This window comes from Hippopotamus amphibius, chromosome 7 (genome assembly GCF_030028045.1).
Source record: "Hippopotamus amphibius kiboko isolate mHipAmp2 chromosome 7, mHipAmp2.hap2, whole genome shotgun sequence".
Taxonomy (NCBI): domain Eukaryota; kingdom Metazoa; phylum Chordata; class Mammalia; order Artiodactyla; family Hippopotamidae; genus Hippopotamus; species Hippopotamus amphibius.
In genome coordinates, this window is record NC_080192.1 from 46,957,083 (window position 1) to 46,982,155 (window position 25,073).

Genomic DNA, 25,073 nt, shown 5'->3' on the forward strand with positions numbered 1-25,073 from the left:
ATTGGCTAAATAGGTAACAAAAAATTGACAACCAGCTGTGTGATTTTCAGGGGGAGGGCAATCACTTAAGTTAGTGCTTCTAGTTTTTATTTCCAAAGTTTACCATCTTTTCCATTTATTCATTCAAATTAAATGTAAGAAAAACACTGACCATTTTATTCTCTTGCAATGGAGGAAATATTCCTCCCTAGTTAAAAAGGCTTCAAAAAGAGCCAGAGTTTAGTTTGAGCTAAGAAAGATACAATAATAATAATAATAAATCAGATTTTGTAACCAGCTATAGAGAGGACTTGTGGAAACCATATGCCCAAAGACTTCTGAAAATAGCATAAACAAGGACAGTATAGCGACCCTATAGGTATAACAGCACTTCCAAAAAAACAGAAGGTATATCAGATGAACTTTTCAGGTCTTCTTTAGCTCTGGAAGGAAATCAAGTAGATTTTGTGCATTTATAAAATCAACTGGTGGTTTTTCTAAAATAAAGCAGATATAACTGTAGCTTGGAGCTTGCTACCTACTGCTCAAATGAAAGTTACATAGGATATAAAATCAGGCAACAACAATCGAGCAATGTTAGTGTGCCTACTGTGTGACCCAAGTGGCCACACTGACATTGGCACTGTCAGAGATGGAACATGATGGGATTGATCGCAGGGCTGAAATAACACAATAATTCTCTAGGGCTTATATTCCTTCTTGCACCATGTGGCAAAATCCAAGCCACAGAACCTACTGTATTGTGCTAATTCCTTCTGATACTGACCTAGAATCTCACTGTTTCTTTGATATAAACACTCTAGTGTTCGATAGGTATGGCGTTGGGTCAATTCCATTCAACCCTCAAACGTCTAGTATTTGTCAGGCACTTTACTAATTACAAGAAATGCCGAAAGCACTTTCTCAATATGCTGCTAACTGCCCTCTGGATTCTGTGAGTGAGCAGGTCAGCCCTCAATTGTTCGCATACTCCCTCCTGGGAAATACCTGGAAACTTGAAAAAGCTCTGGCCACATTACCCATCCCATGGAGGTCTGAGCATGGCTAACTGATAAGGAACTGTAGCTGCACTGACGTGCAGTCTCCCAATAAAATAAATGTGTCTCCCAATAAAATAAATGTGTCTCCCAATGAAATAAATGCAGTCTCCCAATAAAATGTGTCATGAGAAGACAAGCCTTTGCTGACATTTTCGGCAGACACACTGTGAGAATATCAACCCAACTAAATATGAGAAGTGGTATCACCATTTCAGGTTTTTAGAAAAAAAGAAAATCTTTGTAACCATGTCCTAGAGTTAGCCTTCTCTTGGGGAAAAAAATATTTAACCTCAAAAAAAATCATCATTCAATAGTTACACATTTTTCAAGTGTTGTGAAAAACAAAGAAGGGATCGAGGAAAGAGGTGTTCCTTTGCTGTTAGGCTGTTACAAAACAATTTAATTACATTAAGAGAAAAACTGTCTTAAGTAAACTCAAATTTTTTCTTGTGCTATATTCAATAATCTTAGAGATAAGAAAAATCTAGTTTTACGAAACATAGGGATTAGAAAAAAATCTAGCACAGGACAGGGACAAATTCTAGTAACACAGGTATGCTGACCTCTTGATTCTTTTTTTTTTAAGCTCTTTATTGGAATATAATTGCTTTACACTTTTATATAAGTTGATTCTTTTAACAACCAAGCTATAAGATTGAAATCCTGAATTTTTAAAAATCACTACCTATACCATTGATTTTTTGCTAAAAACACAGCAAATAAACCCGCACTTCTGACTTCAGGACAGTTAGTACAACGGTATTTCTCTCAAAGCCAAGTCGAAATGAATTCCAAAAAGGTGAGGGTGATAGTAAGCAGTGCCGTTTCTCAGATGTTGGAAACGGCTCCTTACCTTCGAAGAACTGCTGTAGGGCCTCGTTTTCGCCTACCACATCCATGGTGCTGTGGTCCTGGTAGTTACCTCCTCAGGGAACGACTACCAGAGCTCAGGAAGTAAGTGCTGTCCTCTCAGCTCGAAGCCTATGAATGTGCTTGAAAAATCTTCATTTTCTTTTTACTGGAGTGAAGCATATTTCCAGCCATCGCATTGTGCCCCAAAAGATGGTTAAGTTTTCAAATGTGATCGTCAGACCAGAAGGACATGCCGCGAAGCAGAAGGAAAATTCATCAAGAGGGAAGTGGTAGAAAATCCATCTATAGGAAACTGTTTCTACTCTGCCTTTCGTCTTTCTTTTAAAGACCTTTGTCCTTAGTGATGCATGTAATTACAGAAATGGGCAATAAATACATAGTCTTATCTCCTATTTGTCCTTTTACACCAATATATTTCTATCTCTGACTCTAGCAACAAGATCGATGTAGCTACAACCTAGCAAAGATATAGGGTTCTTTTTTTTCACCTAGAGAAAGAGGGCAAATCAATATAATCACTTTCACAGATACTGAGGCTTGTGATAATGAAATGTCAGGATTTGTTAAATATTTCCAAATCTACTCACAGTAAAAACTTAAATTCCTTGATCCACACCTAGTCCACTTCCTCTGGTTTATTTCCTTTGAGAGTACAAACCGTAAAGTGTGAGAAGTCCCTCTAATGAGCAACAAAACTGCATTTCTGCTTCAGGAATTCTTACAGCCAAGTGCATGGCTCACTCCTAGCTGGGTTTACTCCTAAATGTGAAGTTATACCCAAATAAATGTTTTGTTTTCACTATTTAGCTATTAACTTATCTAATAAGAGACTAAAAAGAATACAGTTAGGAAATTAAACTAGTCCTTTCAGTTCCTTCCTTTTTCTTTTCTCCAACTTTTCATTTTGAAAATTTTTAACCTATAGAAAAACTGAATGAATAGTACCATGAAATACCCTAGAATCTTCATCTAGAGTTACTAATTGCTATTTTCCCACTTTTGGTTTTTGTTTTCTCTCTCTCTCTCTATATATATATATATAATCTCCTTGTCATTTTGGTTGGTTGGTTTTTACAACATTGACACATGTTTAACAGTCCTGGAGCACTGTCTTATATAATGTCCCACATTCTGAATTTGTCAGATTGTTTCATTTTTGTTAGAATTGGTATGTGTGATGTGGTATACTTTCTAATGAGTATTTTAGAACCTCACACATATAAATTGTTTAAACAAAAAAATTAATCATCCTATGGGGAAAAAGAGGCTTAGAATCCTATTTCGAAGGGTATATTGGGCCCCAGATCTTTAAGGATAAGTCATCAAGTCGCTTCAAGAAATAGATTTTCTATTTGTCTCAGTTCAACTTGTGCTAAACTCTGCTGGGTGCAAGAAATAATAAGATGTGTAAATTGTGGTTCCTGCCTCCATAGGCTCAGATATAGAGCATGAGAAAAATACAAGGAATTCAAGGCAGACTCTGAGAAGAGCTGGGGAAAACATCCCAAGAGAACAGAGGAAGGAAAGATTAATTTTGTCTGGGAGGATCTGAAAAGAAATCATAAAGAGCTGGGATTTGAAAAGACAAACAATGGACATGTCTTCAAAAACATGAGCAATGGCTTGGAGGTGGAAAAGCCCAGGTTCAGAGACTGGAGGTATGGTGTATGCATGGTAGAGCAAGAAAAAAAGATGGGAAGTAGGCTGAAGGTGGATTTGGGTAGATTTTGAATGTTAGGCTAAATCTGAATTTGATTCCATGCATATTCATTCTAAGTATATCTACTGATATTTTCTATTTGGGTAGTTGTGGTGCATGATATAATTAAATCTAATTTAGAAAAAAGCTGTGTTAGACTGTGCTGATTGGGACAGTAACTAAATTTACACCAGCTGAGAAGCTACTGAGGCATCCAGATAGGCAGTAACAAAGCCTGAAGATGCTATAGAACCAAGAAGAGTTGGCTACCGATTGGATACGGGTAGCAAAGGAGAAATCCAATGTGATTTTTTAAAAGGGTTTCTATGCCTTTAGGTGCAGTATGAATTAAGATGTCTAAACCGTGTAGCCTATGGCTAAATCTAGACTCCAAGGGAAGCTCCCAGCCAAGTTTTCTGGGGGCCGTTGGAAGTTAAGTCACCATACTATATCATCCTCTGCCAAATGATGATTCTGCATTCTATCCAATAGTTCACCCAGGGACTTCACCTAGTCAGCAGCAGAGTAATGAGTGATAGGGAAGAAATTAGATTCCATTTAATAAGCTGAGAGACAAAGGTTAGAACTGGAGTCCCAAGCTCAAATAATTATAGGACCAGGCAGATAAGTGAGTAAAATGGGTCAAAATAAGCAAAAAACACCATGCAAGCATATTGATAACAGAGAGCTGACCCTTAGCCACGGTGTCAGGGAGACAACTAGGGATGGTGGGGCAGAGAGCAAACCAGAAAGCACATGCCCTAAGGGCGGAGCCACCCAGCAGGTGGAGTCACTCAACTTCCTCCACACGCTGCCACTCAGGAATGTGGACTCAGGGTTTTTGAAAGCGCCAAGTTTAAAAGAGAAGCTGGAAATACAGATGTTAATTTTAAATCTCATTTTTTAAATGTTGCAACTAATATGTTTAAAAACAAAACAATAAACCAAAACATTGTCCAGGACAAATAGCACACACACGAAAGCACAATTCAGCCCTCAAGTTGCAACATCTGGGTTGGAGGCTAAATTATAACAGCCAACGGGGTCTGAGGACAGCAAAGAGAATTTAGAGGAAAGACGTTGGAAGGGCTAAAAAATATATCTGTACTAATTAATGAGTCCAGAGCACAAAGCTGAGCACAGTACAGCTGGTGGCAACTGGGATTTAAGTGGAAGTTTCTCCCTCACAGTGAATAACAAATATTACCCATATTTCCTTGACTCTGCTCTTTACATCTCCAGTGGTCTAAGATTTTCCAGTTCTGTTGGGCATCTCATTCTGCACAAATTCAATGGAGGTTCACTCTTTTGAATGACAATCTAACGTACCTGAGGTTTGGATTTGTTTTGGTACTGATGTTTCCTAAGAACACCAATAGATAAATGAATCAAAGCTGAGCTGCTGTGGTTAAATCTTGTCTCTCTTAAGACTGTCCCTGAGACCGATAGCTCCAGAATTCTCGTATTCATACTACAGCCCTTCCTCTTAAAGTTACAGTGTTTGTAGACGTGTACTTCCTTGGCAGCTGCCTCTGGCAAGAGTTTCTATTCTTCAGCAAGCTTGCTCCTCTTCTCTGATATTTTTTGTTTGTTTGTTTTAAAAAGATCCATGAATTGTTTTCCAAGCTGATTTTTATTACTTCTCTGTTAACATTAACCACTATGGAAACTTGATGGTTTCCTGTTGAGTTGGGATTTATGGATTTATTTTTCCTTTTTTTTTTTTCTTTTTTTTGGCCGCGTCACATGGTGTGCAGGATGCAGTGGAAGCACTGAGTCTTAACCACTGGATTGCCAGGGAAGTCCCTGAATTTATTTTTCTAAGACGCCAGGAGAGGATGTTAAGAAAGAAAGCGACATTCTGATTTTTGTTTTTAAAAGGATCATGTTGACTGCTGTCAATGACTGTAGAAGGGCAGGAGTGGAAGAAAGGACACCAAGTAAGGGATTATTGCAAGAGTCCAGATGAAAGATGACTCAGTGGAAGTAGCGGACATGGAGAGGAGTGGATAGATCCCAGACATGTTTTGGAGAGAGTTGATGGGGTGGTGGTGACAGAAATGGAGAAATCAAGAATAAGCCCTAGACTGTCACTTAAGAACTGGGCAAGTATTCAGCTATGTTAGATTTGAGATGCCCATTTGAAATCCAAGTGGAGTGGCTGGGTAGGCAAATGGCTACAAGACTCTGGAGCTAGAAAAGGGACAATGCCAGGGTTGGAGATGCAGAGTGACAAGCAATGCTTATATAAAGTTTTTAAGACCATGAGCCTAAAAGAGACGATCTAAAGAATATTCAGATAAAGGGGCCCAGGGCAAAAATCTGGGGATTCCAGTATTTAAAAGCTGTGCTGAGAAAGAGTCAGCTAGAGCTTGACCAGAGCTGTCACAGAAAACTCCCAGCTTCCAACCATGACTTACATGGTTGGACCCTGCTTAGCCCTCCAATTTTCTCTTACCACTCTTCCTACCACCAACCTGCACGGCTCTCCTTGCCGTTTTTATGTTTCTTCCTCAGGGGGTTTACACCAGCTTTAAAACGCTTTCCCTACTCTCCTCCCTTCTCAAGACTGGATCTCCTCAGAGCCCCGCCTAAAAATGTCACGTCCTAAATGTGGCCTTTCCTTACCACCCAATCTGAAGTATTCATTCCCATTTTAATTGTATAGAGAGGACATGTCCCATCTTTTAACATTTGTCTTTTTTGTCCATTTCTCACTAAACTGAGAGCTCCGTGAGAACTGGGACCTTGCCTGTCTTGCTCACTGCTGTATGTTAACACCTACAACAGCTCCTGACACATACAAGACTCTCAAATATGTGTGGATGAATGAAGAATGAATGGATTTAGTGTGGAGGAATTCTCTTTCTAGAAGTTCTACAGATTTATAGATACTACTGGGTCTTTATTTGTTCACGTATCAAAGACAAGAAACTTAGCATCTAGTAAGATGGTACTGCATCCCATGAGGAAAATAAAAAACGATTCTCTAGGTCTTCTTAGGTGGTGCAGCGGTTAAGAATCCGCTTGCCAATGCAGGGGACACAGGTTTCATCCCTGCTCCAGGAAGACCCCACATGCCTCAGAGCAACTAAGCCCGTGCACCACAACTATTGAGCCCATGTGCCGCAACAATTAAAGCCCACGCGCCTAGAGCCAGTGCTCCGCAACAAGAGAAGCCACGGCAATGAGGAGCCCGTGCACCACAACGAAGAATAGCCTCCACTCACCGCAACTAAAGAAAGCCCGTGCACAGCAACAAAGACCCAACGCAGCCAATAAATAAATAAATAAGTAAGTAAATAAATTTATTAAAAAAAAAACCTATTTTCTAGCAGAAATGTTAAATACAAATACAAATTCATACTGCTTTGGTCTCTCTTTGTTTTAAACATTGTGCCTTATAGGAAAAGGCACAATAAGGAAAATCTTTGAAAATAAAAGCTTCTACTTGAGGACATGGGATTGGGGGGAGGGGGCGAAGGGGAAGCTGGGACAAAGTGAGAGAGTGACATAGACATATGCACACTACCAAATGTAAAATAGATAGCTAGTGGGAAGTTGCTGCATAACATAGGGAGATAAACTTGATGATGGCTGATGACTTAGAGGGCCAGGATAGGAAGGGTGGGAGGGAGTCACGGAGGGAGGGGATATAGGGATATATGTATAAATACAGCTGATTCACTTTGCTGTACCTCAAAAACTGGCACAAGAGTGTAAAGCAATTATATTCCAATAAAGAGCTTTAAAATAATAATAATAATAAAATAAACACTTCTGAATAAAAACAGACCCATTTTAGACTCTGAGTGCACAAAATAAAACCACACAGGATTCCCATGGTGGTGGTGGAAGTGGGTAGGTATGCAGTTCCAAGTTCTTTCCAGGACTTAACAAATCTTTGTTCTTTCAGTGTAGATGCTTAATCAAAGGCTGTGGGTTTTCAGAGCTGGGAAAGACCATGAAGAATGCTTGATCTAGATTTATGGAGGAGGCCAGAGAGGAGTGGCCACCTGCCTAACCTCCTAGGTTTTGGGGAACCAAGCCTCGATCAGAATGTAGGTTTTCTGAGCAACTCCCAATCCGGAGTTCTCTCCATTGGGCCAGGCTCTCTCCCCAGCTCTGAACTTACAGAAATGTATCAAAAAGTCTTTCCCTCTTTTTTCAGAATTGGTAATCAGGGCAATTAAATTCTGTGTAGAAATACTCTCATGAACCTCAATTATTAATCAGCACACTAACTTGTCCCTCTCCTCTGGCTTGTCATCCAGCTAGCTCCTCCTCTGTAGTCAGTCTTCTTCATAGGCTTTTCCTCTCCCTGTCAGGGTAGCTCAGGGCTCAGTGCCATACTTCTCCTACTCCAAAGTACCCCTAAATCCCGCATCTGATCTCGTGGCTAACTACTCCCAAACTTATCTCCTGGCCTGACCTTATCATTGAATTTAGACTTGTATTCACATACCCAACACCTATTTAACATTCCCACTTTGATGCTTAATGGGCATCTCAAACAATGTGTCAAACACTAAATTCTTGTTGCTCCACCATGCACAATTTGCCCATTCCAGATTTCCTTATCTCCAGAAATTAAAGCAATAGCTAAAGCCAAAAGCCTAAGATTCAGAACCGATTTCTCTCTCTCCTTTCCTTCTTCCAATTCATCAGCAGGCCCTGGTATCCCTTTTAGGTTTTGGGATTAGGTTCATATAATTGGACTAACCACAATCCTTGGCTCAGAACACTCCACCACCATCATGGTCTGTGCATGATTCTATTAATTCATTTGTTCATGCATTTACTTTTAATGGCAAATGAACCCATCATCCAATCCAGGGACTAGAACATTAACAATGATTTGCTCCTACGTTTGCTGCTCCAAGTTCTCTCCCCTCACCTCCCCCTCACCCAAAGGTAACCCCACCCTGAACTTTGTGTTTATTACTATCTTGTGGTTTTTTACTAATAGTTTTGTCTCATATACATAGACGCCTAAACAATTGTTTTATGAACTTTATGAGAAAGTATTATGCCATGTGTGCCTTCTGTTTTACTTTTCCATTCAATTTGCATTGCTATGTTCCATGTGAGCACACAACACTTACCTTCCTGTAGATGGACATTTGGGTTTTCTCCAGGACATGATTATGTAAGTATTCTGGGGCACTTTGTGCAAGTATTTCTCTTGAGTATGTGCCTAGAGTAGAATTGCTAGGCTGTGGGCTACGAATGTTCAACTTCTCAAATGAATGGTTTGTTTTTTAGCTCTTTATTGGAGTATAATTGCTTTATACTGTTGTGCCAGTTTCTGCTGTACAACAGTGAATCAGCTGTATTTATACATATATCCCCATATCCCCTCCCTCCCGCGACTCCTTCCCACCCTCCCTATCCCAGTCCTCTAAGTCATCACCAATCATCAAGTTGATCTGCCTGTGTTATACAGCAGCCTCCCACTAGCTATCTGTTTTACATTTGGTAGTGTATGTATGTCAATGCTATTCTCTCTTAGTCCCAGCTTCCCCTTCGCCCCCCCACCCCGTGTCCTCAAATGAATGGTTTTTCAGTAGTAGATACACATTGACATTCCCATCAGCAATATACGAGTAATCCTATTGATTGAAATTCTCTTCAAAACTTGATCTTTTTAACTTTTGCCAGTTGGATGAATTTAAATGTCACTGAAATCTTAGTTAATCTGATAAGTAACAGAAATGAAAATCTCTTAATATGTTTATTGGCCCATATGCACTTCCAATTCTGTGGAAGACCCGTTTCAGTCCTTTGTGCATTTTCCTGTTAGGTTTTTTTCTTGTTGACTTGTAGAATTTCTGTATATATTCCTAACACTAACCTAGTTTTGGTTGTGAGTTTTGCAAATTTCTTCTTATAGTCTGTAATTTGGCTTTAACATGTCTAAATTAAGAATTTATAACACAGCACTAATTTCTTTTACAGTTATTTATCTTTCATGGTCTCTTTTGCTTCCAGTTAAGTTCTTCTTAAAGCAGGATCAGGAAGATATTCATCTACACTTTTGAAATATGTTTCACCTATAGTTTTAACTATATTTTCCACACCAAAATTTCTAAAGTTTCAGGACACTTGGAGTTGTTTTGTGTATGGTGTGAGGAAGAGATCCAATTTTGTATTTTCCTCTTTTTTGTTGTTGGCTCTACTTAATATACCTTTCTATCATTGACCTACCATGCCTTCTCTGTCAATACAAAACTTATACCTATGCATGGGTCTGCTTTGGGGCTCTCTATTTGATTCCACTGGCCATTTCGCCTATCTCTGCACTCATGTCACACTCTTAAGTACTTCAGCCTTAGAAGAAGTCCTTCTCACAGGATAAATTATTCCTCCTTTTCTTCAGAAGTGCCTTGGTCATTCTTCATCCTTTACAGTGTTACATAAATTTCAATCATTTTGTCAACTCAAGGAGAAATGCTGGGATTTAGTTTGGAGATGCACTAACTCTAAATCAACTTAGACAGAATTAACATCTCTTACATTGTCTTTCTATCCATGAACATAAGATCAAACTAGTCCTTATTGTCTTTCAGTAAAGTTTTATAACTTTCTATACACAGGTCTGGCACATCTTTGGTTAGATTACTTAGCACTTTAGAAGTATGTTTGCAACTGTTTGGTCTTAAAAATTCTATTTTCTAATTGTTTGACATTGGTGTATGTTAAGTATAATTTACAATTACATACTGATCCCTTATTTAGCCTCCTTACTAATAATTTGACGGAAGTTTTTTTTTTATTTCCTATGTAGATAATAACATCCTAAGCAAATAATGAGTTTACTTTCTCCTTTCCAATCACTATACCTTCATTTTTCTCATTGTGCGGCACTGGCTAACATTTATAATACAGTTTTGAATAAAAGTGAGGACAGTGGTCATCTTTATCCTACTGTCCATTTCAGAGAGAATGTTTCTAATGTTTCCCCCCTTATGATGTTTATTATAGGATGTTTGAAGAAATCCTTTACCAAGTTGAAAAGTACCCTCTCATCTACAGATTACTAAAAGTTACTAATAAGCATTTTTATCAAATGTTTTTCTCTATCTGTTGATCAGATGGTTTTTCGCTTTTATTCTGTAAATGCAGCAAATATTAATACATGTTCTAATATACCATCTCTGTATTCCTGGAATAAACGCCACTTGCTCAGTATATTACATGCAGTTTGCCTTTGCATATATATTCATGACAAAACAGGCCTACAACCTTCCTTTCTTGTAACGTCCTCAACTGGTTTTACTATCATAGTTACATTGGTTTTTGATGTAGGAGACGCACTTCTTCTGTTCTCCAGAAGAACTTCATATAAGATTAGAATACTCATTCTTTAAAGTTGAGTAAATCCATCTATGCCTAGAGTTTTCTTCATGGGATGATTTCTAACTAGGTGCTTTCCTTTAATATGAGTAGTACTGCTCAAGCTTCTGATTTCTTCTTAATCAAAATAAAACACTTGTTTTTCTAGAAATTTTCCCTTTGCCTAAATTTTGAAACTTATTGCCATGTTGTTCATAATATGCATTTGTTAGTACCTGCAGTGACATACGTCTTTGCATCCCCAATATGGGTTATTTGTGCATTTTCTTTTTTTCTCCAGGATAAACTTCCCAGAAATTTTTGTCTATTTTGTTCATCTTTTCAAAGACTCAATAGCTTAGCTTTGATGATCCTCTATTGCATTCTTGTTTTCTATTTGTGCTCTTATCTCCTTCATCTTGTTCTCCTATAACTTCTTTAATTGGACACAGCTCATTTTAAAAACATAAATAAGTATTTAGAGCTATAAACTTTTCCTTGAAGCACCACTTTCTCTGTATCCTTGTACGTTCTGATATTAGTGAGCTTTCAGTATTTTTAAATTTCTCCATTTCTATTATTTCTGTTTTCTCATTAAGTCTTCTTGGTGAACTCAATTTTTAGTATCATGTAGAACTCATCTCTAATTCTAATAATGTTTTTGCCCTATCATCTGCCTTGTCTGATAACAGTATAACTACACTAGCTTTCTTTTGGTATTTTCCTATCTTTTTTTCCATTCTTTTATTCCACCATTTCCATGTCTTTATGCTTTGTTTAGTATCATATATCTTAATCCAATCTATCTTTTTACTAGTGAGCTGATCTTTTTTTTTTTTTTCCATATCATACTATTTGTTTCTTCTCTCTCTCCTCTCCTAGATTTGTTTCCCTTATTTTAATATTTTCTCCAAAACTGTGGGTTTTTTTAAAATTTGTTTATTTATTGGCCATGCCATGCAATATGTGGGATCCTAGTTCCCTGACCCGGGATCGAACCCTTGCCCCCTGCATTGGGAGCATGGAGTCTTAACCACTGGACTGCCAGGGAAGTCCCCCAAAGTGTTTTTAATTTGCACCTTTGTGTGGAAAATCTTCTGAAGCTTTGAAAGTCTGACTGCATGTTTATTATGCCCCTGCATTAAAATAACTACCAAGACATAAAATTCTAGTTTCAAATTTCTTCTCATGTTCAATTTCATATTCTTGAGCTGGGCATGGTAATGATGGTTTCTGCCATACCTTTCTCAAATATCCTACTGTCTCTGGGCTTCCCATCCATCCTGGTGACTGAATCTTCTACAGGTAAGGTTCACCAAACCTTTGAGACAGGACTGAAAGCAATACCATCTTCAGAACACCAGTTCTCTCATACACGCCTGCTGTGAATATAAATTGGTTCAACTTTTCCAGAGGGCAATTTGGCAATGCAGATCAAATATTTTAAAATAAACATATACCTTGCTTGACCCAACAATTTTACTTCTAGCCATCTATATGAAGGAAACAAGCCAATAATGTTCAAAGAAGTATACACAAGGATCCTTATCACAGCATTAGGACATGAAAAAAAATTTAAAACAACCTAATCTCCAAATACAGTTATGTTAATATCCTATAATCAAAACCTTACAGTGATCCAGATGTGTAGAATATTTAAAGAAAAAAAAAGTCTACTTCTTGTTTCAGAAATGTACATACACAGGTAGAAAATATCTGAAAGTCCATTCTTCAAAAAAATTGAGTAGCTTTCTCTAGATGGAGAGACTAAAGTGGTTTCTCATTTCTTCTTTTTGCTTTTCTATATTTAACTATATTTCTACCATGAAACTACTTAACTTTCACAAATAATATTAATCAACTGTTTCTCCATACAATTTCTACTTTACAACCTGAAACCTGAAGATTGAGTGGTTCTATGATCAGGGTATTCTCTGCAAGTATCACTCTTTCAACTCACATCACTTCCCACTCCCCTGATCAAATATCAAACTCCTAATTTACCTTTATACCCTTTCAATGATTACTACAGTGCTCAACATACACAAAGTATAAATACATTACATCAAGATGCTCAAGAATGTATCTCTAGGATAAAATGTGACTGTCCTCTAATATATTTAAATTAATCACCATAATAAAGGGATTCTTTAAACTACAGAGAACAGAATAATTAGAACAGTAACTTTCTTTTCAGAAGAAGTCTCTCTTTAAATAAAATCTTTTTTTCAATTCTAACGTATAAAACAGACAAAAAATAGAGTCATTCTAGTGGGGGGGAAGGAAGCTGATCCTGTCCACTTAGCCTTCTTCCTTGTCCTTCGCAGGCTGCTATGCAGTTTGAAAACTACAATTCAATATATTCGGCTGACCATATAGGCCATGTCAGAGCTAGAAGAGAAAGCAAAACACACTCAATCTAACATTTATTTATTTAGCTTTTTTTTTGCAACTATAAATTATAATCACTAGTACACCTGCAATTCTTCATAGTGTATTTAACTAAAGAATAAGCAAACACAGCATAGGTCAGTTCAAAAGAAATCACAGTACTTCTCAGTGTAATTTGCAAAAGAGAGAAAAAGTCTTGGACCCACTCCTTGGAAATAAATATCAAGTAACCATAAAAATATTCAGCCATTCCCCAGGTCTTCAGGAAGGTTCATGCATGGCTCCAGGCAGAGCATCAGAGTTCTTCTTTGAAATATCCCAGCTTTGCCAATGACATCTCTTTTCTCAACTGCATAACTTCCCAAAACATTTGATCAACTGTACAAACAGAAAAGAGAAACAGGTAAATAATAAAATATCAACTTAATTCTTTTTAATCTGTTTCACTGAAAATTTAAGATTAGCTGAAATGTCAATTGGGCATCTCCTAATTACCTAATGCTTAGACATTCTATCACTATTTCACAATAGCTCTTCCACATACTTGTGAGCATCCCAGTTTTATCAATAAATAAGCAATATTTACCAATTTTGCCACAATTTGTTAGATACATCAATGACTACCATTTTAGCACAAAAGATGGTAGACGTTTTGATGTCCTGAGTAATTAGCAATGCTGCTGCCTTTTTGAGTAATGACACTCAATGTTCAATTACACAAGAGTTATTATTATCTAACTTCTGGATGTTCTTGCTATAGTTTGCTATATCTTGGCCATTTTTCACTTTTCATTAAAGCTAACAGAGTAGGAACTTCCTAGGTGGCGCAGTGGGTAAGAATCTGCCTGCCAGTGCAGGGGACACAGGTTCGATCCCTGCCCCAGGAAGGTACCATATGCCGCAGAGCAACTAAGCCCGTGTGCCACAACTATTGAGCCTGCGCTCTAGAGCCCATGAGCTACAACTATTGAGCCCATGTGCTGCGACTACTGAAGCCCACGTGCCTAGAGCCCGTGCTCTGAAACAAGAGAGGCCACCGCAATGAGAAGCCCGCACACCACAATGAAGAGTAGCCCCCGCTCGCCACAACTAGAGAAAGCCCGTGTGTAGCAACGAAGACCCAACACAGCCAATAAAATAAATAAATTTATAAAAAAAAAGCTAACAGAGTAAACAGGACAAAAAGGAAAACCAGAGACAGTCCATGAACTTAGTAACATTCTTTGTGAGTAATAACAGGGAAAGACTTTGTGTATGGCTCACCGTTATACATAAAAGTAAATGTGGAGGATGAACTATACATTTCAATTATCTCTGCTATTGAAAGTCCCCTCTATAAGTGGGAAAAAGTTGACTCTATGTTTTAGATAATAAAAGGTCTCCCTCTGACATACAATCAGATTAGATTGATTTAGATCAGTGGTTCTCAACCAGGGAGATTGTGTCCCCAGGTGTGCACTGGGCAATGTTTGAATACATTTTTCATTACTAGCAACTAGTGAGTAAAGCTCACTATTAAACATCCTACAATGCACAAGACACCCTCCCACAACAAAGAATTATACAGCTTAAATAATAATAGTACCAAGGCTGAGAAACCTTGCTTTTTATTTAGCTGCCTTAAATCCTTTTAAGCATAAGACACAGATGATAAGCAGATTGTAAAATTAATAATTTATAACACACTCAGTATACAATGTGTAACAAACACTGTGAAGTGAAAAGAGTAAGGAGAAACCAGACAAGATATCGCTTTTATCACCATTGCCCCATCACTCACGACTCCTTCTTCCTATTTTCACAAAGTAGAGTACCTTTCATTTTTCCCTATAAAAACTTATTTTTTTTAACAAGGAGAAAAAATATGCTTGACAACTTAACACAAATCATCTGTTTTCCAGCTTAAATCATATTATCTACCAATAGATATTCAAAAAGATTTCAATTTTATTAAAGTCATAAAAAGTAGTGTACAGTTTAAAGACTGCTTTTATGCTCTGCAGCCTTTTGAAATTCAACATTAATTAGAGCCAGGTTTCACCCCTATTCTTTTAGGCATTAAAATCTAATTATATAGGATTATAAATAAATGACTGTTTTCAACACACCAGACCGTGAAAATGCTAATAAACAATGTTTTGAGCAACATGACTAATTCTTCCAAAGAATTAAGATTCACTGGTTTACATGACAGAAAGATAGTAGGCTTCTACTAGTTTTTAAGCACAAGAAAATTTTCAGTGTCTAGAAAAATATAAACAGGAAAATTTCCCACAACTTCAAATACAAAGCTGGCATATGGACTTGTCCCTAGACCAGTATCTGTTATTTCTGTTTTAAAACAATCATATGCATTTAAAAAAAAAACCAAAACCAAAGCCAAAAGAAAACAGAACACTGCTTTGGAGCTGTCAGGCCATATTAGTTTCTATTCCTGGTATTTAAGACATTCAGCTATAAAACCATAAATAATCATGAAAAACTACAATAAAAATGCCATGAAAGACTGCATTAAAAAATGTCATGGAGGGCTTCCTAGGTGGCGCAGTGGTTATGAATCCACCTGCCAATACAGGCGACATGGCTTTCACCCCTGCTCCAGGAAGATCCCACATGCCGCGGAGCAACTAAACCCGTGCACCACAACTATTGAGCCCATGTGCCGCAACTACTGAAGTCCACGCGCCTAGAGCCCATGCTCTGCAACAACAGAAGCCACGGCAATGAGGAGCCCGAGCACCACAACAAAGAGTAGCCCCCGCTTGCCACAACTAGAGAAAGCCCGTGTGCAGCAATGAAGACCCAACGCAGCCAATAAATAAATAAAGTTTTTTTTTTAAAAAGTACATGATTAAGTTATTTAAAAAACAGAAAAATAGTCATGGAGTGACTCTCCTGGATATATCATCCACATGTTTCTGCTGATTTAGAACACAGTAATCTTTATTCCATTGAGAATTACCCTCAGGACTGCTTTATTAACTCACATGTTAAAGTAGAATATACAGAAAAAAATTTATTGTTAGTGCCTTGTGGGTTTCACTAATTAAAATAAATCTGGGGAACTCCCTGGCAGTCCAGTGGTTAGGACTCCAAGCTTCCACCACAGGGAGCACAGGTTTGATCCCTGGTCAGGATCAAATCTATTAAAAATCATTTCAAAATTAAATTAAATTAAAAATAAAAACAAAAATAAATAAAAATAAAGTAAAATAAAATAATCTGACCATGTCTAGAGCGTGCTTATTTTTATTTCTTAAGGAGTAAATTCAATGGGCTTTATATTCCTCTCACATTTACCATCTGGTTTATCAAATAGCCCTTAAAAGTGAAAACTGATCCTGCTTAAAACTCAAAATTAGAGTAAAATGAGGCAAATATAAGGATTAAATATAAATACATGTTAAAAAGATGCATTTGTTTCCAAATTCTTCACATATTTTATTAGACCTATAAAAGAATCTATATAAATGTACCAATAATTAGGCTTATTTGAACATCACTATTATATCCTATACTTTTTACTGAACTGTCATGCAAATATTTTATAATGAATTAAGAACACTCACCATCCTGCTGTTTCACAAGTCCCTGCTGAATATATCGAATGTATGTGAAAAAGTTACATACAGAAGTGATCTAGGCCAAAAAGAAAAAAAACGTTAAACAGTCAAATATCTTAATCGAAGCGAGCTTTATTAAAATTCGTGGTTAAGTTACTTACCCTGTATCTGCAAAAAGGAGAAATATAATAATAGTTGCTTGAGTCCCCTAATTTAATTCTGTGTTTACAGGACTTACTCTGACCTGTGAGAGCACATTTTCTGTAAAATAAGGATAAATTTTAGTGTTTTTCAGTTAAAAGCATTTTGCCCCTACCTTTTGGAAAAGTTGTATATTCATTAAGACAACTAATATTTGAGAACTGACCGTGTACCAGGCACTTTGTGATACTGGGCTGTAATGATGCAGGCATATAGCATTAAGCATGGTGCTAGAAACAGAAGCTAAATGTTTTAATGTATGTCCTACCTTGGGGCAAATGTACAAATGAGTTATCAGCTGCAGGGCAGCTCTCAGCTTTCCACTGGGACTTCAACTTCTCTCTCAGCTGAAGAAAACTTAAAAGTGACTGTTTAAGTCTCAAAACATGTTATTGACAGCTTGCAGGATAATAGTTTCCAGATGGGATACCTTTTGGTGTGTTGGGTTGCTATATATGCGTTTAACGTGGCCTGAGAAATACAAAGGAATAAGCTACCTTACAAATACACTGAATCTTAACAATTACACAAAGGGTACACTACATTTAGACATACCAACCTTTCTCTTTGCATACTACAACATGTAAAATTTGGTATGAAGGCTTCCTGGCTGGGATTAGGCTAAAAGCCTCTTTTTTTTTCTGCCACGCTGTGTGGCATGTGGAATTTTAGTTCCCCAAGCAGGGATTGAACCCGAGCCCCCTACAATGGAAGTGTGGAGTCTTAACCACTAGACCGCCAGGGAAGTCCCCCTTAAATGGCTTTTGAGAGCAGTGAATGTATTTTATTCATCTTTAAGTGCCTGGCACCAAGCATGTGCCTGGCACACAGCAGACATTCAATGACTACTGGTTAAGTGACAGGCCACCTGTCGTTCCACTTCTCAAAAGGATCAAGTTGGACTCACAGCAGCCCAGTTGTCACCCACCTAAATTAGAAGCTTGACTGAAGATAGCTACCACTCCTTGTCAATGCAAAATCAGTGCAGCTCTAAGTACAATAAAGTGGCCAAGAGTATTTTATAGGACATTACAAATTATATAATAAAGAAAAGTACATTAAATGAACATTAATTTTCAGCTGTACTTACCAGAAATATGATACAAATGTGCTTCCGTATTAAGCAAACACATGGAGAACGTGTATTTAAAAGAGGGTAATTTTGGAAGTGGCCATTCAAATCACAAAAGAATTCTTACCTTTTCAAAGAGACTTCACCTCATTGTTCCTCTATTAGAAAATTCTTTTAATGATCTATAACAACATTTAAAAGCACTAACTACCAGCTTAGGGGGGATAGACAATCAAGAAATTTAAGGCACAAGTGTTAAAAGTCCTCAGAACTATGCTATTTTAAATATAATTTACACAAGAGAAAAAGTAACCGAACCAATAAAAATCACCTTTACACTACTCTTCTGGAAGCAGACGTATACCTATTTGTCTACTATTTTTCTAATTTTGAAAGGGTTCAGGTAAAGTGGTTTTAAGTATCAACTTTCAAAATAACAAAAAAAGTGTTTAAGTTAACTCATTTCTAAAGCCAATATATTTTTATTTGAGCTAGGATTCAACACTAAGTCTTCTGACCTCTAACTCCAATGGTTTTTTTAACATGCTATACTACCTCAGTATGCCGTTAACAGCTGTAGTCCCATGATTCAAATTTTCACTTGGGGATGTCAGCATGTCTAAATATAGACCTATCACCTTGTTCCCAAAACCAGAGTCCTTCCTATTAATTTCCAAAAGTTCACATCATCCCTCTAATCAGTCACTTCTAACTCCTTTTCCCCCACATCTTCCCTCTCCATATACTCACCATCATCTGAATACACTGTTTTCTTTATCTGTTCTTTATCTCCCCAATTCCACCCATGCTTCAAAAGCCCAGATCAAATCAAATTCCATCCGAGAATAGTCCCTGATCACCACCAGTGGAATGATCTTGCCTTCCACAAAATTCCTAGAGCGCTGTGCCATTCGTTTAGTGATTTCTGGATAATCTCATCCACAAGAGCCGTACTTCATGTTTCACAAAAGAGGACAAAGTCTTCTTTTAGTTTTCGCCACACAATATGCACTACAAACTTTGGTTTCTGGCCCCATTCCCACAAGCACAATAATATCCTTCACAATATAAACTGTTCCCTAAATCTAATCTGTAAAAATCTACTTTAAGATTCTCATTTGTTACCATTTGATGCTATCTGCACATGTTTAATATGTGTGATATATAATACAAGCATAAATTTAAAATCCTACAATAAAAACTATATTTACAATAAGGTATAACACAGAACTTAAAAGTACAAAAACTGCTATCATTAATGAGCAGGATAAAAATACCCAAGTGTTCGTTGAAGGATAGAATTTAGGAATGTAAATCTCTTCCCCAAAACTCAGAGGCCACCACACTACAGGCGTGGTCTGGGGGAGTGTAAAACAGAACACAGCTCTGGGTGGACGTGTGGCTCACAGAGCAAATACAGGACTAAGTTACCCAAATACCAACACTGCATGATCCTGCTGAGAGTGTAACGTGCATAACAGGAAACAAGAAGAACCATACAACTTCTACAACTGGCTTAAACAGACCTAGTAGTGAATCTCAACCAGCCGTTTCCTCTTCTGCCTTCAAAATGGCCTGATGGGATTCAATTGCTGCTTGCTATGAGCTCTCTTGGGCTCTTCAGTCCTCTATATTGATCTAGTTCTTTGCCACCAACTAAGCAGCTTCCTCAAAATCTTTCAAAGTCACTTTTTAAACAGCTGTGCCAAACATTTTACGTACTGTTGGTTTCAGTCTTTCCTCCTCCCAGGACTGGTTGGAAAAAAGCCTGTGGGAGTCACCCTCGAAGGTATACCACTGCCAAACATCTCTCACATATGGAAGACAGAACTGTCTATTTACCGAAGTGAGAAAGTTTTATAATGAGAGTATTAAAGGAGAGGACTAACCAAGTCTTTTGCTACCCTGTTTTCATGCTAAGACTTGGTCTAACTCACTTGTCTTCTCAAACTATTTTTGATGGCAACCCTCAAAAAGAAATATTTTGCACATAAGCCCAGAACACATAGCTATACATATAAGTTCAACAAACAAAAATTCTGCTTATGACCCACTAAGGAGATTTCATAATCAACTAATGGATTACAACATGTGGTTTTTAAAAAAAGTTTCTAACACCTGATCTACATGGATCCCACATACAGGTTTGTAATTAAAAGGGCTCTCCACTGATGCCAAACTTTAAATCCCCCACTGCCTGGGGATTGGTCTTTGAGCTGCACAGACTTTAAATAGAAAACTGACAAAGAGATTTAACCACATTTAAAGCCAGAAAAAATTAAATAACTACAACACATAAAATTTTAAAAACTGAGTATCTTCTATAAGACATGGTTTTGAAAACATACTTTGGTCCTCCACATTCAACTGCAGATGCTTTCACAAATCGAACAGGTTGTAATCCCAGTGGTTCAATGCTTAGAGTATTGTTTTCCACAGCCTCCAGAACAGCCGAAGCCAACTTTAAAAAAACAAATAAGTATTAGATGCTAGGCTGGCAGTAAGCATTTATCCTACAGTAAGCTGATTTTTAAAAATTATTTTCTCCCAAGGTCCACTAGATTTGTCTTAGGCTAATGAAAAAGAAAGAAACCACTTAATCTTGGTTTGAATTCTTTTAAAATTCAAACATTGTTATGAAAGGCAATTCAGTTATAGCTAAACAACTTTTCTCATTATCTCGAAGGAGATTAAAGACATTAATTCCAGACGATCCCTTACCCACAATTAACATCCACTGGTAATGTCACTTCAAAATGAATATCCTAAACTTTATTTTGCTAAATTTATGCATTATTTTTTAATATTGGTTATTCACACCCCAGCAATATATGTTAATTATAACTATATTTTTTTACTGATCATGTATTTATGTGCACAAGAGCCTACAAAAGAATTTAACTGAATTATCAAACATTAAATGCCCAGATGGAGATAGTAGTAACTGATAAACAACTGATGAAATAGGCAAACTACTTCAATCTGGCAAGATTACTCATACTGAACAGTCTATCTGAAACTAGGCCCAGAGCCACAATAACTAACGTATCTACATGTCAAAAGCATTTTACTGTTCATCTAAACTTTTCCTTACAAGTAGTGTTATAATTAAATCCTCTAAAGATTTTATATAACACTCTTACAATTAACTTTTAACAAACCTTCCATGTGTAAGAACAAATTAAAATTATGACCTTACATTTTATAGTGCCTTGCAGTATCTTTTTAAAGTTTCTCTATCTACTTAATTCACCTCATTTTATCTTAACAATCCTGTGACACAGGCAAGGAAGGCATTTTTTTCCCGTTTTAAAGATGAAGACACAATATAGGACTTTTTTTAAATCATGTACAGATAAACCCAACAAACACCTTAGAGTGTATAGAACTTCCCTTGCACTGAACCTTGGACTAAAAATTAAGAAATAAGCCCTAGCCCCTTACATATTTAATATTTCACTCCAATGCAACATACACTGCAGTGTAAGTGATCCTTGCTCAAATAAGGAAAGAGGTTCAGTAAGCGAACACCAAGAAATTATTATGATCCTAATATGGAATGGAAAAAATGGTAAAATATGACACTTTATAACTTATTTATGTAAGATATTAAAATATGTAACTTGACAGTAAAAAGTATAGGAATAACTCTAATGTATTTCTATTAAAATTTTTTTTAATTACCTCACTTTTGGAGAAAGTTAAACATGGAAAGATATCTTCCTGATAGATTTTGTCTAAGAAAGGACATGTTCTGTCCATTGTGGGCTCATCCTTCCAAGATCTGAATTCATTATACAGGGATAAGTCAGCCTGACAAAAGAAAACACAAAATAACTTTTTAAAAAGTACAAACATAAAATTACTTCATAAAACCAAAACCTAGTTTAAATATTACTGGAAAAGAAATACTCTTTATTTAAAATAATAATTGAAACATTCTTGATTAGTTATAACATATGGTAGCAATTTTTCTTTTTTTTAATTGAAGTATAGTTGATTTACAATATTGCATTAGTTTCAGGTGTGTAGCAAAGTGATTCAGTTATACATACATATTTTTTTAAGATTCTTTTCCATTATAGGTTATTACAAGATATTGAATATAGTTCCCTGTGCTATACAGTAAATTCTTATTGTTTATTTTATATATAGTAGTGTATGTCTGTTAATCCCATACTCCTAGTTTATCCCTCCTTGCATCCTTTCCCCTTTGGTAACCATAAGTTTGGTTTTCTATGTCTGTGAGTCTTTCTGTTTTGTAAATAAATTCATTTGTATCTTTTTCTTAGATTCCACATTTAAGTGATATCATATTTGTCTTCCTATTTCTGACTTACTTCACTCAATATGATAATCTCTAGGTCCATCCATATTGCTACAAATGGCAATATTTCATTCTTTTTTTATGGCTAATAGTCCACTGCAGCAATTTTTCTTTCTAAAAATCAATTCAAACTCCCAAATGACTAGCTGGCAATTTTCAATATATCCACTATGGTGTCCAAGAACACTACCATTATCCCCCTCATCCCCCCAAAAAAGAGAAAAAAAAAGCAATGTTGGAGCTCCTCTTAAGACATAAGTGCACACTGTTCTGAATATAAAAGATAAGTTGTTTTTGAAAATAATCAAAAAGTAACTTGGACTCAAGTTAATTAAAGTTAATTGAATAAACGGAGACTGATTAAATTGTGAAACCTTGTTTGGGGTCAAAAGTGACACCAATTGTTCTGCTATTACCTTAAGGCATTTCCAAAAGAATTGCCAAAATATCTACTGTATCAATAATAATCCAGGCTGGCACCTACCTTCCTACTCACTCTTCCAGTTGTTCCTTTTCTTCCCATCCAATTTAATAAATTTTCCCAAGTATTCTTTTCTACAGGTTCCCTCAGCCCAGCTCAACACCACCTGCCAACATACAAAGCCACCCCCCCACCCCCAGCCACCCAAACACAGTGGTGTCCCTCACCCGCCCACAGCTCTAAGCCACTCCTGTCCAGAAGCACTGGACACACTACAAATGAAGCACCGACTGCAGCTAGGGCCTCCAGCACAGCTCAGTCAGTAACAAAGGGCCGACTATATCCCAGCTTCCCTACAGGCTTTCCTGTAGGCTGTATAATGGCAAAATCTCAATGTGAGTTTTTTCATCCCAATCCATAAATTCCTTGCATCAAAACTAAAGGCAAAAGGATAACAATATCAGCAGATAAGTAACACTTACACTTTCAAATTCATCTTCCTTGTAAAGGCTACCCTTTGATGGATGTAAAGCTCAAAGTAGGTAAGGAAAGATTCTAGCTTAAAGGCAGGAATTTATTTATTAAAGAGCTGACTCTGTGTCAGGAACTAGGGTAAGCACTTCACAAACACTTAATCCTAAAAGCTGAGCAAGATAAATATTATAATCTCCATTTATAGATAAGGAGACTAGGGTTTAGAGAAATGAAATAACTTGACCAAGGTTACAGAGCAGAAAACCAATAAAAGTTCACATCGGAGTGACTTGATCTCAAAGCCTTGCCTAATTACAGGTGCATGCACGCATGCATGTGTTTTAAATGCTTTCCGAAGATATGTTGTAAGTGTCATGACCAAATGCGCCCATTACACTTTCTGCAGAAACATGGACATGTTCCATTTTCCTTCCAATTGTTGTATCTTTTTCTAAGACTTACACAGGTCAAATTTATGTGTCTCCTTTGTCTAATAAAACTTTTTGACAACTTTTTCACAAACATTAGAAAACAGGATATATCTGGAAAGCAAAAAGTTATATGCTGCCTATTCATATTTTAAGGAATTTTGTAAACTAAAAACAAAACTTTGAAATGTTCCATGAGAAAACACTTCTCTTAGTATAAACAATAGGGGGATAAAAGGTACATAATTACACACACTGAGAAACCACAGCAAAAATACAAGTTGTACCAAGCAATTAAAAATGCTACCTAAATGGAAAGAAATCAGAATTAAAGTTGTAAAAGTTTCTTAAATAGAAACCAATGTGAATTTTAGATTTTGTCACATTCAGATTTCAACTACTGAACTTCTCTCTCACTAGCATCTTTTTTATTAATAACTAAAAATGCAATTCAATTAAAATAAGTAAGAAACTTGGTTATTCAATTTAATAAACTCCTGGCTTTCATGCAAAAATCTGAACAAGCACACACAGCTTCTTAAAGATTTAATGATGGACTTGAACTTGATGATGTAAAATACAGCTTTTAAGAAAAAATGGGAGAAGGCTGCTCATTAATTAGTGATCAATCTGCTTGGAAATGTTTTCTCATCAGATGTAAATAAAAAATATTTTACAATTATACAATTTTACTCAAAGCAGCTCAAAATACTTCCACATTATCTCAGTTATCTTTATAACATATCTTTTAAAATGATAAAGCTACCAATAGTTGTATTTTTTGTTGTTTAATTATCTGAGTTAACTCTAGGACTACCTTACCAATATAAAATTCTGCTTCTCCCAGAATTTAAGTAAAAGTAATCCACCATTCTTCAAGAAAATCACCTAAATATTTTCACACATTTCTTATATTCATATTTTGCTAGAGCACTAGAGCAATAAATTTTGACTAACCAAATCATTAAAGCCACCCACTCTTCTTTATACAACACATAACAGTTTGCTCCCTAAATGAAATATTGAGATTAAGAAACTTACCAAGTTTCCAGCAGGTACTCCAAGGTCAGCCAGGTAGAGAAGGGAACTGAAGAGTCCCTGAAAGCAGCCAGCTCTAGATAAAGCCTCCCCCATCTTAATATTGAATATTCTGTACTAAAAATTTTGCTGGCAAAAATCATAACCAACACCTCAGTGATGAGAATTAATAAGTACCAACAGAGTCAAGGGGACAGTCCTGGACGAGTTA

At 36.6% G+C, this 25,073-nt stretch overlaps 1 protein-coding gene across 7 annotated transcripts in view; it reads right to left on the minus strand.

Moving 5' to 3' along the window:
- Positions 1 to 13,360: 13,360 nt before the first annotated feature.
- Positions 13,361 to 25,073, minus strand: part of RAB3IP (RAB3A interacting protein) — a 48,294-nt gene continuing 36,581 nt past the window's right edge. For 5 of the 7 annotated variants that reach the window (XM_057742195.1, XM_057742194.1, XM_057742196.1 and 2 more), the window contains 5 exons: positions 21,859 to 21,987; positions 20,523 to 20,635; positions 17,063 to 17,162; positions 16,908 to 16,977; positions 13,361 to 13,716 (listed from right to left, as the gene is read on the minus strand). In XM_057742195.1, coding sequence (XP_057598178.1) covers positions 13,634 to 13,716; positions 16,908 to 16,977; positions 17,063 to 17,162; positions 20,523 to 20,635; positions 21,859 to 21,987 — 495 coding nt within the window. In that variant the 3' untranslated portion in view covers positions 13,361 to 13,633. The other 2 variants (XM_057742198.1, XM_057742197.1) reach the window with 2 other exon arrangements.